Below are 15,626 nucleotides of genomic sequence, written 5' to 3'. Positions count from 1 at the left end.
TAGACATCTTATGTATATAACCATTGTAATGCTGCATTATTTTTGTGTTTAATCACGGAGCTACCGCTTTTTCCGTGTCATCTAACTTAATGCATTAGAGAGAAATCGAAAAACTGTGACGCACTGAAAAATGATCATGAGAACAAGAATATATTTGTTATATAATTTTTTTTTTTCAGAAAATGCGTATTTAAAATTTTTGCCAACAATTATTATCGTTCAGAAATCATTTTTTCTTTGTGGCATTTTTCAATGTGTTTGTGTGCGTTTTATTCTTTTATTTTTTAAAATTTTTGGTATTGTCTTAAAAATCACATAATATGTAGTAGAAGTATAACTTCTTACGTGCGCACAAAGTATACACACATTCTTTTTTTTTTTTCTTTAAAAAAATTCAAACCATTACCCGTAGGCGCGCCAATGATGACTCTTAAAACCCACCAAATTTAATTTTCATATCTCAAATGGTCTTAGAGCAATAAAAAAGTTCGTAGTTTGAAAAAACAATTTCAACACGCCGTATCTTGGAAACGAAGCATTTGCGGACATATGTTTATAGAGGAAACTGTCATTATTTTTTCATGTAGAATTACCCCTTACAGTTTTTCAGACTTATTTACTAACACCTTGTATAAGTGTGTATCTGTATGTAGAATGTGTTGTGATGAAAACATGTCAGTAAAGATTATTCTAACGAGTAAAGTTGCAATATTTGAGTTGCTCCATGTAATACTGGTATTATCAGCAAAAAGAAAAATTTTTCCATCGATTTTTAAACTAGTGATGTCATTAATAAATATAAGGAAAAGTAGAGTACCTAATAAAGAATCTTGCGGTACCCCACATACAATGTTTTTGAGACTAGAGTCTGTATCATTTGCTGTAACCAGTTGTTTCGTATCGTCGAAGTAGATTGAAACCAATTCAAAGAAATACCTCGAATTCCGTAGAAAAGTTTCTTTATCAAAATGGGTATGGAGATAAATGCAAAGAAAAGCAAATATTTTGTAATCTGGTCCGTATCGTAGATATCGTTAAAACACTTCAAAATATTGTCTACATTTTCTTCATTAAGGCCATCGGTACATAATTCGAAAATATTTTACTGCTATCCCTACTTTTTCTGTCTTTACACGGCAAATTACGTGTAGTAAAATTCACACTGGTATGGATTTTAAAATAAATAAATGGATATAAAATTCTACTTGAAAATGTCATCATTAATTTAAAGAGATGGCGTTTGAATGTTCTTGGATAACTGTTATTTTTATAATTGCAAATTATTAATTCAGTTAATAAATGTGATAATTTTTTCACTAACTATGTATCCAGTGATTGTAATAATTTATATGTACAACAAAAATTAATACTCAGCGAGAAAAGAGGAAAAGTGTTAAAGTGATTTTTTAATAATATTTATATTGTTACTATGGAACGCTTACAATTTTGAACATCTTTAACAACAAAATACTTGGATCACAGAATATATTATCCTTATGTATTCTCTGCTTGGATCTTCCACAAATAATACACAATAAATAACTTTTTATTAAGTTCACGTCTTAAATCAATTATTTATCAAATACACTATATATCAATATTATTTAATCAACAACTTAAAATATTCCCGATGCCATGTCAAATATTTAAAATTGTCACTGTCTGACTGACAGTATGCTGACAATATTCTATTCGACTGAGTGCGTTGTAAGACAAAGATATATTTGGAAAATATTACCACGGACATTGTGTTCACTTTTTTCGAATCCTGAAAAAACCAATAAATATTTTTGAAAAATTTAAACGCAGAATGAAAGACTAAATTATTACCGAGGGCCGAAAGTCCCTTAGAATAAATAAAAAGTTTATTTTGAATGAGATATTTGAAATTAAAAATCACACTAAATTTTCTCTTAGTTTTTCACCCCTGTAGCTTATTAAAATAAACATTATAGAAGTTCTCAGGGACTTTCGGTCCTCGCTAATAACGTAATCTTTCATTCTGCGTTTAAATTTTTCAAAAATACTTATTAGTTTTCTCAGGATTAGAAAAAAATGAATCTCTATTTGAATAGCATTGCAGCCGAAAATACGTACCCATCTCCTTAAGTAACTTGATTGTTTCTGCATACATACATCTGAAGATTAGTTAATGAAGTAATACGTCTTTATTGTGGTTACAAATTCACTAAAAAATTTTATTGAAAACTCGAGAATTTTCTTATTCTTAATCTCGTTTATTAATGCTTAATTTCACGTATTTATCCCTTCTGGGGACGGGCTCTATGTTGCTATTACTATAAATAAGAAAGGATTAAAAAATCTAAGGTTAGCTTATTTAATTTTATTTAAAAACGTAATAAATGACATGTACAAGAGAAAACTAAGAAAATATTTTTCTTATCGATAAAGTCTAATGTGGCACATTATTTTGTATAATCAGTTTTGTAGTACTTTCAGACTCTTCTAAGTACTGTCTTCGCCTTATAAAATGATTAAGAAAAAACCCCAAAAGTAAACCAGACAAAAAGCTTAATACTGATACTAGGATAGTGGTTAAGGATATACCAAATATAAGGTTACTGTCATTCTCTTTAATAACTATTACGTTTTCTTCTTGTACAACACGCGCCGTTCGATTTTTTGTCGAGTTTGTTTTAGGAGATTCACTGGAGTTTGTTTTTTCTTCTCTGGACAAACTTCCTACACCAATTGTTTGCTTCTTCTCTAGCGCTTCTTCCTCTGTAGCGTTACATCTGTTGCTATCCACTGCGCATCGGAGATGGAGCCTAATATACGGAGTGTCCAGAAACTCTACCGACAAACGAAGACAGGAGATTTCTCAGATAATTTTAAGACAATTCAACCCAATTCACTTAGTCCGAAAATGCTTCCTAAGGGAGCTAGAGCTATTTGAAGATGGCGTCTGGTAATTAGTTTTTCTTAAATACCTCCGGAACTTTTCTATTTAGAAAAACAAAAATTGGTATGCATATTTATGTATCTTCCAGAGATAAATCGATTCCATCCATTGCAAATTTCTAGTACCGGTCATAGGCGACCGTTTTGGGTAGGGCTACTTTATCGCATAGCTTTTTTGTCTTTAACTTTTAAGCATTTTTGACTCTGGATTATTAAATTGTGAGGTATTCTTGTAGTAAAAGGTACTTTTGTTTTAAGTCGATAGGATACAACGTTTTCTAGAAAAATTTTTCGTTTTTTAAATTTCAAAAAAAAAATTTCAAAAAAAATTATTTAGAAAAACAAAAACTTGTACGTTCAAGTATATTCCAGAGATGAATCGATTTCATTAATTGCGAATTTCTAGCATCGGTCATATGCGTTGGTTTTGGGTAGGTCAACGGTTATTTTATCGCATAACTTTTTTGTCTTTAATTTTTAAGCATTTTTGACACTAGATTATTAAATTATGAGGTATTCTAGTAGTAAAAGTTCCTCTTGCTTCAAGTTGGTAAAATACACCGTTTTTTTTCAAAATTTTTTTCAAATTCAAGAGACGAAAAATTTTCAAATCGATTTTTCTAGAAAACGGTGTCTCCTACCGACTTAAATCAAGAGTACCTTTTAGTACTAGCATACTACACAATTTAATAATCCAAAGTGAAAGAATCTTAAAATTTAAAGATAAAAAAAGTTATGCGATAAAATAACCGTTACCCTACCCAAAACGGACGCCTATGACCGGTACTATAAATTCGCAATGGATGGAATCGATTTATCTCTGGAAGATAAATACAAATACGTACAAATTTTTGTTTTTCTAACTAGAAGCGTTCTGGATGTATTTAAGAAAAACTAGTTACAAAACGCCATTTTCAAAGAGCTCTAGCTCCCTTAGGAAGCATTTTCGGACTGGGTGAATTTGGTTAAATTGTCTTAAAATTACCTGAGGAATCTCCTGTCTTCGTTTGTCGGTAGAGTTTCTGGACACCCTGTATATAAGACGAAGTTTCAAGATATGTTTGACGAGTAGTTAATGAAGTAATACGTCTTTATAGTGGTGACGAATTCGCTAAAAACTTTTGTTGAAACTCAAAAGGTCTTAATCTCGTTTATTAATGCTAAATTTCATGTATTTATTCCTTCTGGGGATGGGTTCTAGTGCTGCTATTAGATATAAATAAAAAAGGATTAAAGAATCTAAGTTAGCTTATTTAATTTTATTTAAAAACGTAATAAATGACATGTACAAGAGAAAAGTAAGAAAATATTTTTTCTTATCGATAAAGTCTAATGTGGCACTTTATTTCCTATAATAAGTTTTGTGGTACTTTCAGACTCTTCTAAGTTCTGTCTTCGCCTTATAAAATGATTAAGAAAAAACCCCAAAAGTAAGCCAGACAAAAAGCTTAATACTGATACTAGGATAGTGGTTAAGGAAACACCAAATATAAGGTTACTGTCATTCTCTTTAATAACTATTACGTTTTCTTCTTGTACAACACGCACCGTTCGATTTTTTGTCGAGTTTGTTTCGGACGATTCGCTGGAGTTTGTTTTCTCTTCTCTGGACAAACTTCCTACACCAATTGTTTGCTTCCTTTGTAGTGTTTCTTCCTCTGTAGCGTTACATCCATTTTTAAACTCATCCATACTCTGAAAATCGGAGATATTAATAATTTTACCATCAATTGTGGAACATTGATAGGGTTCGGTCAAGTCGAGGTATTTCTTGTCTGCGAGGAACCTAAACAGTTCCATGGTCCTACAGTTGCATTCCCAGGTGTTGTAGGAGAGTCTGATGGAGAAGTATTCAGACACGTCTTGGAATACATCGGGCTGTATGTACTGGATGTTGTTTTCTGGAAGCAGAAGCAATCTGAGATTCGGCAAATATCTAAGGGCTTCTGCTGTTACTTCTGTTATTTGACACTTGGCTAAAGCTAGTACTTCTAAGGAGTCAGATCGTATTATGGGCATTTTACCTGGAATAATATAAAATATTACAGGATATTTAGCATTCAACATTATTAGAAATGAAGTATGAAATGTATGGAGGTCAAAAGAAGGTATGGAATATACTAAGAGGAATAAATATAAGAAATTAAATGAGGAAATTCAAACAAACATTATTAAACCTGAAACCTGGCTGAACACTTCAATAATCTGTACAATTACACTGAAGAACAAGACCAAAGTAACGTAAATATTGACAATGACGAAGAGATAACTAAGAAAGTCGTACAAAGTTGAACTTGACATGAGAAATTAGTCCTACGAGGCGAATAGAAATAATGAGACAATCATTCATCAAAATTGAGAAAGAGAATGTTAAGGTGATATGTATTCTTTGTTCTGATGTACGGCATGGAAGCTTGGACACTAAAAAAGATAAACATCAAAAACATTGGGGCATTCGAGATGTGCTGCTACAGGAGAATGTGGAAAATACCATGGACAGAGAGTAACAAATCAAGATATTTTGCTGAAGATGGGGAAGGAATGCGAAGTCATAAAAGCCATGCAAACAAGAAAGCTGGAATATCTAGGCCACATAAGTTGAGGGGGGAAAGTACTTCCTGTGAAGGCTCATAATCCAAGGAAAAATCTCGGGAAAGTGAAATGTGGAACGTAGGACGATTTCCTGATTGCGAACTTTAAGGGAGTGGTACGGGTGCAGTTCAATAGAGTTGTTCAAAGCTGCAGCCAACAAAGTGAAGCTTGCTGTGATGGTAGCCAACCTCCAATAGAAGACGGTGCTGTAAGAAGAAGAAGAAGAAATCCATATCAAGTTTACAGTCTTTGACTGTCTTTTAGCACCAAATATATCCTAAAGTTCATTTAAGCGTACGCACCTACTACAGGCCATTCAGACGAAGAAGTCCAAATATTTTATGATCAAATATCCTGTGCAATCAAGGAAAATCCTAGCCACTTCTTAATAATAGGCGGTGATTTCAACGCCAAAATAGGTACCAAGGAAGACCCCTCTGAAATAATATTGGGAAATTTTGGAAGCGAAGGCAGAAATGATAGAGGCAAACAACTATTAACTTTTCTTTTGGAAAACAATATCTATGAAATGAACAGCTTCTTTAAAAAGAAAAAACACAGAAGATGGACCTGGGAAAGTCCTGATGGAAAAACAAGGAACGAAATCGACTATTTCTTAACAAACAAAAAAGAATTATTTAAAGACGTAAATATGTTAAACCAGTTCAGTACAAGCAGTGATCACAGGTTAGTAAGAGCTAAAATAACGATATCGATCGAAAAGGAAAGACTCAAAATGATAAATAAGAAACACCCAAAGAAATGGGCAAAACCAACTAATATTCAGGAGTTCGAAAAATATATTAATGATACATGAAAGATACAACAACAACAGACATTAATATATTGAATAAACAAATAATCACCACAATACAACAGGCTCAAACTAAATATTGTCCAACAAACCAAAAAGATGAAAAACTAAGTCAACCTACTAAAATTCTTATAGAACTAAGACGACAGATGAAAGGAGATACCAGTTCCAGCAAAGAAGCGGTAAATCAAAGAAATAAGACGATCACAAAGGCAATAAGAAAAGACATAAGAAACTACATTGTAGAAAAAACAAAACAAACAATAGAGCAAAATAAGCACATGAAAGTTTTGAAGAACGTAAGCGTACAAAAAGGAAAAATAGAAATCAACAAACTAAGAAACAGAACTAGAAAAGAAACTACAAACAGAGATGAAATAATAACAATAGTCGAAGAGTTCTACACAGAGTTATACAAATCAAGAAAAAAAGATGACAATACGCAACCTCCAATTACAGTAAAAACTGGGATATTAAATCAAGGATCAGATTTAATGCCCGATATAACAAAATCAGAAATCAAAGAGGCTCTGAAGAAAATGAAAAATAATCGAACCCCAGGCGAAGATGGAATAGTATCAGAAGCACTAAAAATTGGAGGAAATATACTACTTGAAAAAATTAAACTACTTTTCAATACCTGCCTTCACAACGCCAATATTCCAACAGACTGGAACAACGCTACTATGATTCTGTTACACAAAGCAGGAGACAAAGCCAATTTAGAGAATTACAGACCGATTAGCCTCCTCAGCCATTTATATAAGTTATTTACGCGAATAATAGTTAAGAGAATGGAAAGAAATTTAGAGACTTATCAACCAAGAGAACAGGCAGGATTCCGAAAAAGTTACGGAACAAATGACCATCTACAAAGTATAAAAACCCTAATAGAGAAAATAGTGGAATACAATAAACCTCTAGTTCTAGTTTTTATCGATTTTTATAAAGCCTTTCGACACAGTTGAGCTTAGCAAAATATTACAGGCGCTTAAAGAATGCAGGCTAGATTATAGATATACAAAATTATTACACAAAATATACTTGCAGGTAAGAACCACTGTCAAATTACATACTAATAGTAATCGCATAAAAATAGAACGGGGGGTTAGACAAGGAGACCCAATGTCACCTAAACTTTTTAATACGGTCTTGGAACATGCTTTCAAGAGTTTGGATTGGATGACAAAGGGAATAAAAATAGATGGAGAATACTTAAACAACTTACGCTTCGCCGATGATATAGTCATAGTTGCGGAGGATCTAGTTATGGCAAGAGAGACGGTACAAGAACTCGTTGTGGCTACAGAAATGTATGTTTAAATATAAACATCTCGAAAACAAAAATAATGACAAATTTGGTACCCAACCAGAACATCAGTATTTTTGGGAAGGAAATAGCACTCGTAGATAGATATAAATACCTGGGACATGAAATTACGATTGGCGGGATAACCAGACTCATGAACTGAAGAGAAGAATAGGTCTTGGGTGGACAGCATTTGGAAAACTGAGAGAAACTTTTAAAAGTGAGTTGCCCACATGCCTAAAGAGAGAGGTATTTGATCAGTGCGTCCTCCCAGTCTTGACGTACGGATCAGAAACACTTACCTTAACTAAAGCCTCGGCTACCAAACTAAGAGTCACGCAGGGAAGAATGGAGCGGTCAATGTTAGGAATAACTCTGCGAAACAAAATCAGAAACGAAGAAATCAGGAGAAGAACAAAGGTGACTGACGTCATCGAGAGGATAGCCAGGTTAAAGTGGAGATGGGCAGGACACATAGCCAGAATGACAGATGGACGAAGAGGTTATTAGAATGGAGGCCAAGAGAAGACAAGAGAAGCGTCGGTAGAGTGCCTACAAGATGGACTGACAACTTAAGAAAGGTAAATAAAAACTGGATGAGAGCGGCGCAGGATAGATGGGGTTGTAAACGAGGGGAGGAGGCCTATGTTCCGCAGTGGACTTTTGAGGCTGGATGATGATGATGATGAATGTCTTTTAATGTGATCCCTAAGAAAGAAAGGCAGTTGAAAGACGTACTTACCTTCAAAGGGATTTCCAGAGAGATCTAATAAGATTAATTCCGTTAAATCGCCGACGAATTCTTCAGGTACCACTCGCAATAAATTCTCTCCCAAGTAAAGCATCTGAAGATTTTCGAAATCATCGAACGCCTCGTCCTCGACGTCTATCACTTCAGAGTTGTTGAGATATAGCTCTTTGACCATATAGCTCTTCTCGAACGATAGATCATATGCACCTATCATTGCTAAAAGTAACAATAAAATATTTGTAATCGTGTCAATGAACTAGTTAAATTTCAACATAAGTTAGGTGAATTGCATCATCATCGTCAATGGCGTTACAGCTCTTTATGAGCCAAAGCTTTCTTCAGAACAATTTCAAATCATTTTCTAAGTTGTCTTGGTACCTAAGTCTCGGTCTCTTAGTCTTGTTCGTTGTCCTATCGGCCCTCTTCGGTCAAAAACTTTTCTGACTGAAATTGGTGAATTACATAATATTATTTAAATCCATCGTATTCTTCTATCGTCCATGTTTGGACATATTCCTTTCTCAACTCCTTCCAATGGTCTCAATTCTGAACAACTCATTTCCAGTTTGCTCCGGTCATTCTTTTAATATCATCAACCCATCTTATCTGTGGCGTTCATCTTGATCGTTTGTTTACTTTCATAGGTTCTCCAATGTATTGTTGCGTTCCAACGTTGGTCTTTTTGTCTAGCAGTGTGGCCTGCGAAGCTCTAAGTTTGGGAAATTTTTGTTGTTATATCGTTGACTTTTGTAATTTATCTTACCCAGTCGTTAATCTTTTTATCTGACAGTCGTATACCTAACATTGCTCTTTCTGTTGTGGCGTGTATTCATATTTGCCTTGGTTAAAGTCCAGGTTTGATGTCCACATGTCATGAAGGATGCACTGCTTGAACACTTGGCTCCTTAAGTATTGGGGTATTCTGCGGATTTTAATTATCCAACTAAGTTTTCCAAATCCTGCTCATGCTAGTCTTGCTTTTCTAGTAATTTTCACACTTTCGTTCTCTTTGTCAAGTTTCAGGATTTGGCCTAGGTAAATAATACCTATATTCCTGGACTTGTTCTATATCACTGCCATTTTAGACCAGTAAGGATCTGCGAAAAAACGTCTATTTTTGGATGTGAGAGGTGGCATTCGGATTTTTGCAGATAAAGTTAGGTGACACCTTCAGTAATAATAATTAACTTATGCTCCTTCTCAAATATCAAACATTAATAAAAAAATTAAAATTTTTAAAAATTTCGAAAAACATCGATTTTTTTCTGCTTTCTTTGCTTATAACTTTAAAACGATTCGTTTTGGAACAAAGTCGTAGAGAAATAAAATAAAGATAATTGAATTTTGTGTGATATACGACTGGTAAAAAATGTCTTAAGGTATTACCTTTTCTGCAATATAGCAATAAATACAAAATAAGGGGGCAAAATAAGTCTATTGTTATTCAATATTTTTTAACCACTTTGGTAGCACTTAGAACCTTAGTAATTCGCTTAGGAAATTATTTGTAACATACTTAAATTGTGTACCAAATTTCATTAAAATAGACCTAATAAATTTTGCATAATAAATTTGCAATCTAAATGTTTTTAAAAAAGTTCAATTTTTTTAAAATCTTTCTGTACAAAAAGTAGACCATTTAGAAATTGGCTAATTTTTTTACATATAAAAAGGTGCTCTACCTATCTAATACACTTTACAGAATTAAAATCGGATTATTTAAGGGGCCCCAGAAATGTTTTAAATTTATAAACAGTTTTTTGGCTTATAAACAAATAGCTTTGTTTAATAATAAAAAAATTAATTTTTAGCAATGCAAATAATTAAAACCGGTATAATTTGACTTAAACTTTCAAATGCTGTCAGCAGAATTGCTATTTTATTTTTTAATCAAACGTTATTCGCGTTCAAAAATTGCAATTTCTCGATTTTTTGAAAGTTCCACCGCGTTTATCTCGAAAACTATGCATCCTACGAAAAAACTTGTAAGAACATTTTTTGCTTAGAATTACCCAAGAAATACAAAAAAATGCGAATTTTTATTTTGCGAAAAATCGATTTTATGCAATTCCTCAAGTTTTTTGTTTATAACAATCTTATCGACATCCGGATCAACTGTTACCCAAAAAATTCGTGTTCTACGGGTCAAAATACATTAAAAAAGGATCTTAAGTCCATCTAAATAAAGGAGCCCCCCCCCCCCCCCCCGGCCACAGCGATTGTTTATAACTAAAACATTGCTGAGGCTGCTTAAATACTCCGATTTCAATTCTGTAACGTGCATTAGATAGGTGGAGTACTTCTTTATATGTAAAAAAATTGACAAATCTTTGTATGTTCTAGTTTTTGTTGTGCAAGATTTTAAAAAATTTTAATTTTTTTAAAAAAGTTTAGATTGCAAAATTATTATGCAAAATCTAGTAAGTCAATTTTAAAGAAATTTGGTGGACGGTTTTAGCACATTACAAAAATTTTCTAAGCGAATTAGGAAGGTTCCAAGTGTAACCTAAGTAATGGAAAATCATTGAATAAGGACAGGCTTGTTTTGCTCCCTTATTTTATATTTATTGCTATTTTGAAGCAAGGGACATTTGCAAGGGCAAGCAAATTAAGACATTTTTAACCAATCGCATCTGATAGAAAATTTAATTATCTTTGTTTTATTCCTATAGGACTTTGTTCTAAAATGAATAGTTTTTAAGTTATAAGCAAAAAAAGTAGAAAAAAACAAAATTTTTTGAAATTTTTAAATATTTTATTTTTTTTTTATTAATGTTCCGGATATATTTGAGAAGGAGCATAAATCAATTATTATTAACGAAGTTATCACCTAACTTTATCCGCAAAAATCTGAATGCCACCTCTCACATCCAACTAAAAACAGATCCTTACTGGTCTATTTATAGTTATACTTCTGGGGTCATCTGTGTTTCTCATTATTTTTGTTTTTCCTGAAATCTGTTTTTCACTGGAACACTTGAGGAATACTGAAAGAAGCAATTTCCGGAATAAAAGAAATAAAAACGAAGGAAATAAAAACCTTAAATATTGAAATAATGGTACTCATGAGAAACAAAAAAGTTATGAGTTAATAATAATTAGAAATTGAATGAAACTCACCTATTTTGTTGCCAGATAAATCGATAACTTGCGGACGATTGGTCAAGGTTTCAAAATCGGGAACTTCTTCTATGTCTCTGCTCATACAATCAACTTGTTCTTCTGTACAGTTACACATAGATGGACAACTGTCTTCTAAACCATAACTATAAGCAAAAATGGCCACTATGAACACTAGTGGGTTTTTTGAAAACCTCATTTTTGAGGAAAACTGAAAATATAAAATACCATTGTAAGTTTTCACAATGTAATTACTGTTTTTTAATCTACAATCTACAGTATATAAAACTGTAAAAGCTTAAAACTAAAACGTTGTCAAAAATTCATATAGCAATTATACATTGTTTTTCGGATTTGAATGTCTTTGGTAATGTCTGGAGCATCACAGACAAGGAGGCGCCAGGATTAAATAGTTCCAGACGGTATATAAAGGGGCTGAGGGATGTGTTCCTTTTCTAATCAGTGTAAGGCTGAACTGGGGAAGAATTGATTCCAGGGGACGAGTTGCTGTTTTGCAAAGGAGTTTTAGAAGTATGCACCTCCTTAAACCGTCCTGAGACCGCTGGGTACTCCCAACAATGATTGGGAATGTGTAATCTTTGATTGCACCTTTTCCTGTTGAAACTGAACCAAGCGAATCTAAACTGGAGATAGTCCATAAACAATCTCCAAGCTAAGCTGTAAGATTCCGTGGTGAAGGCTATAAGGCACTAGGGTGACAATTGGGACCAATATGGTGAATAAACGAAAAAAAGAAGAACAATGTCGTTAAAACCATTAGAGGCCATGACAAAATAAAACGAAACTCAAAAGTCCAAAGAGGTCCAGGTCAGACAGAAGCTCACCACCCGAAAGAAGCTCATGAACTGAACAGCGAAGCTACCGCTTCAGTTAAGTTTGTGGTAGTACTAACAGGATTCCTAGAAGCCAATATGACTGTGAAGAAGCTTAAGGCAGTCTAAAAAGCCATGTTGGTGGCTTATTAAGCCACCGCAAGCAGCATATCAGGTTCACTTCCTGAAGAGTACCCACATACCGGATTTCCTATCTACCAATTTAACCAGATTAGGAGGATGCATCTCTTAGGACTTTGGGGGAAGAAGATTAGCCAAGTCGCACTCATGTACTGTCTTCGTATACGACGTACAGGGGAACGTCTTGAGTCTAAAAAGACCTTAAATAGACTAAGGATAAGTAACTATGGGCTCAGGACACATCTTTATACAGTTTGGGGTAGAAAACTTTTAGACAAAGGGGTTTAATGGACCTTCTCAATGGATTCTGCATCTCGAGAAGAGCTCCATAAACTCCAAATGTCATTTTTTTCGGAGTGGGATAGCTAACTTTACGATCCAGCTGCATAATGCTCTGGTTAAATCGGAGAGTGCAGGAAGAGTCTATACCGATTTCGGAGGTCTTTTCTTCTTCATCAGTAGTCCCATATCCTCTTCTCTCCGACTTCGAAAATAAGAACAGTTAAATTAGACTTTATGAAAAGATTGTTACAAATCACCAGAGAAGATAAAATAAGAACAGGAAATATGGAACAGAATGGAAGTAGAATGCTCAATTACAAAAAAGTTGGAAAACAGTGACATGTACAAAGAATGCCAGAGAGCACAGGTGACCGAAAAGAATATTGGACTAGGACCAGCCGGAGAGAAGAAAGAAAGGGAGACCTGTGCTATAAGATGAAAAACTTAAATAGGAACTGCTATAATAGATAGACACCCCAGAGAAGGTGACTGGGTGAATAGAGTGCTGTAGGGAACGAAAACAGAGAACTAGTAATGGGAAAAAGACGAATAAGGAGAAAAATTATAGTTTCAGTTTGAAAAAATGGTTCTGAAATTATTTTCTTGTGGCTTGTCTAAGTTAAATATTATGTTTATATGGATTAAGCCACAATTAATTGTAATAATTGTGGCCTTAACCAATATAATCATAATATTTTATATAATTTCAGTTATCTTTGAAAGTAATAGCTATTTATAGACGCACTCAAGCCAAATTTCAGTCCAGACAAAGCTGCAACGATACTACGCTGATAACAAAACTACGAACATCAATTAAGTAATTAACAATTGGCAAACTTACTGCGAATTATTTTCCTTTTTTAAGTGAATGAGTAAGGAAATACTATATGTCTACAAATCAGGCATCTCACGTTTACATTATTGGATCTCTATCCCGTATCAGTGTGAAAATAATTGCTTTATCAGTTGTTCTTTGCATAGATACATATATTACAGGAATCTGATAATACAGGGCCGGTACTTCATTACAAGTATTATTTTCAGTTTCTGTGGAAAAAGGAGACACTTAATCAAATACACTCACCGGTACAAAATTCCGCCAACCAAAATTTTTGATAAGTTTGACAATCTATAACTTTTTTATTTGTACTCCAATTTTCAAGACTCTTGCAACAGTTTGTAGGTACATGTATTGATGTCATTTGTTATTATTCCGGTAACAAAAATTTTTTGCTTAGATGGCATTATACGGGGGTGAATGGAAGGGTTGTATTTTCTTCTAACTTTAAAAAATTCTGTGGAAAAATTGGAGGGCTGATTTTGTTCATACTCCTTTTGTATTATCCTGGAGGTATCACTAAGGTTTTGTTTTTTGAATTATCTGAATATCTCTTTTCTTGTAAGAGTTGTAAATAAAAACACTGCTTTATGAAGGTTTTTTTAATTAAAAATACCAAACGCACTAAAATTAACAAAATTAACAACAAAACAATTCAATAGCGGTATTTCCACCTCTCGCAATATGTTTGGCATTGAATAAAGATGTGTTATCCTTACCTGGGTAATAGCCCGATATTCATCTACCAGGGACATAACTGTACCAAATTTTCTGGAGGCCTAAGCTGACGCCGAATAGCTTTTTTTAATTCATCCCATAAATGCTCAATAGGATTGAGATCTGGGCTACATGCGGGCCATTCTAATCTTATCAATCCAACCTCTATTTTATGAGCCCATCGGTGTTTTTATTTACAAAAAATGGTACAGCTCTTACACGAAAAGAGATATTCCGACAATTCAAAAAACAAAATTCTAGCGATGCCTCCGGAATAAGAATAATATGACATTACTATGAAACAAAATCAGCTCTTCCATTTTTCCACAGAATTTTTTAAAGTTAGGAGAAAATGCAACGCTTCCATTCACCCCTGTATATTGCCATGCAAGCAAAATTTTTGAGTTACCGGAATAATACCAAACGATATCAATACATGTATCTACAAACTGGTGCAAGAATCTTGAAAATAGGGGCACAAATAATTAAGTTATAAATTGTCAAACATAATTATGTCTAACATAAACAAACATTTTTTAGTGGCGGTGATTGTAGATCGCGTTATTAAAAAAAACGCATGAATAAAATACAAATAAAAAATGTTAGAGGCAGAATACAATTTACACCATTATTTGAGCAGAATTTCATATAAAATGGGTACCAACTAAAATGAAAACCATAGAAATATTAAATAACAAGGGACAGCGACAAAAGAAACATTTTAAAAATAAACTAGAACAGCAAGAAATAAAGCAATCACAAGAAACCGTGTCGTTCTGAGCTGGTAGGTGGGCTTTAAAATCAGTAGGACTCTGCACATAACAGACTGGGTGGGGACTAGATGGGTATAAAAGATAGGTCAGCCGTGAATATAGTATGATTAAATAAACACCTACTGATCAACTGAGAATATGACATACTTAGAGGCTGCAGTTAAGTCCTTACTATTAGAGGTTTATTCGTTGAACATGATATACATACACTCTGTTTGAATTCCGTATCTGTTAAAATAACTGACAATGATAATTTTTTATTAGTTAGTAACATTAAAATAGTGGTATTATTACTTTTTTATGTTTCACGATTTTCAATTTTTTATGTTCTGTAGATAAACGCATATGGATTGTAATACAGTTTTTTTTAACTTGTCAACTTGGTGATTGCTTGCTTCGTATGAAATTCAAGAAAAATTCAAAAATTTAAAATTCTCTAACGCCCGGTTTCATAATCAACTTAAAGTGAACATTAACTAAAGTTCACTTTAACGTTGACATTTACCCATATGAATTGCATTGACAAGGGTACCA

The 15,626-nt window shown here is 33.4% G+C and overlaps 1 protein-coding gene across 2 annotated transcripts; it reads right to left on the bottom strand.

Moving 5' to 3' along the window:
* Positions 1-4,166: 4,166 nt before the first annotated feature.
* On the bottom strand, positions 4,167-13,754 carry LOC126886286 (protein slit-like). 2 transcript variants are annotated; one of them, XM_050653160.1, is made up of 4 exons: positions 13,606-13,754; positions 11,509-11,719; positions 8,380-8,604; positions 4,167-4,946 (listed from the first exon to the last, which is right to left on the bottom strand). In XM_050653160.1, exons 2-4 carry the CDS (start codon positions 11,705-11,707, stop codon positions 4,252-4,254), a joined length of 1,119 nt encoding a protein of 372 aa, XP_050509117.1. In that variant the 5' UTR covers positions 11,708-11,719; positions 13,606-13,754; the 3' UTR covers positions 4,167-4,251. The 2 variants fall into 2 exon arrangements, with proteins under 2 accessions (XP_050509117.1, XP_050509123.1); XM_050653166.1 differs by lacking the exon at positions 13,606-13,754 and adding an exon at positions 13,510-13,563.
* Between the last annotated feature and the right edge of the window lie 1,872 nt (positions 13,755-15,626).

This window comes from Diabrotica virgifera, chromosome 1, assembly GCF_917563875.1.
Source record: "Diabrotica virgifera virgifera chromosome 1, PGI_DIABVI_V3a".
NCBI classification, from domain to species: Eukaryota; Metazoa; Arthropoda; class Insecta; order Coleoptera; family Chrysomelidae; genus Diabrotica; species Diabrotica virgifera.
This window is presented reverse-complemented; position numbering and strand designations above follow the sequence as displayed.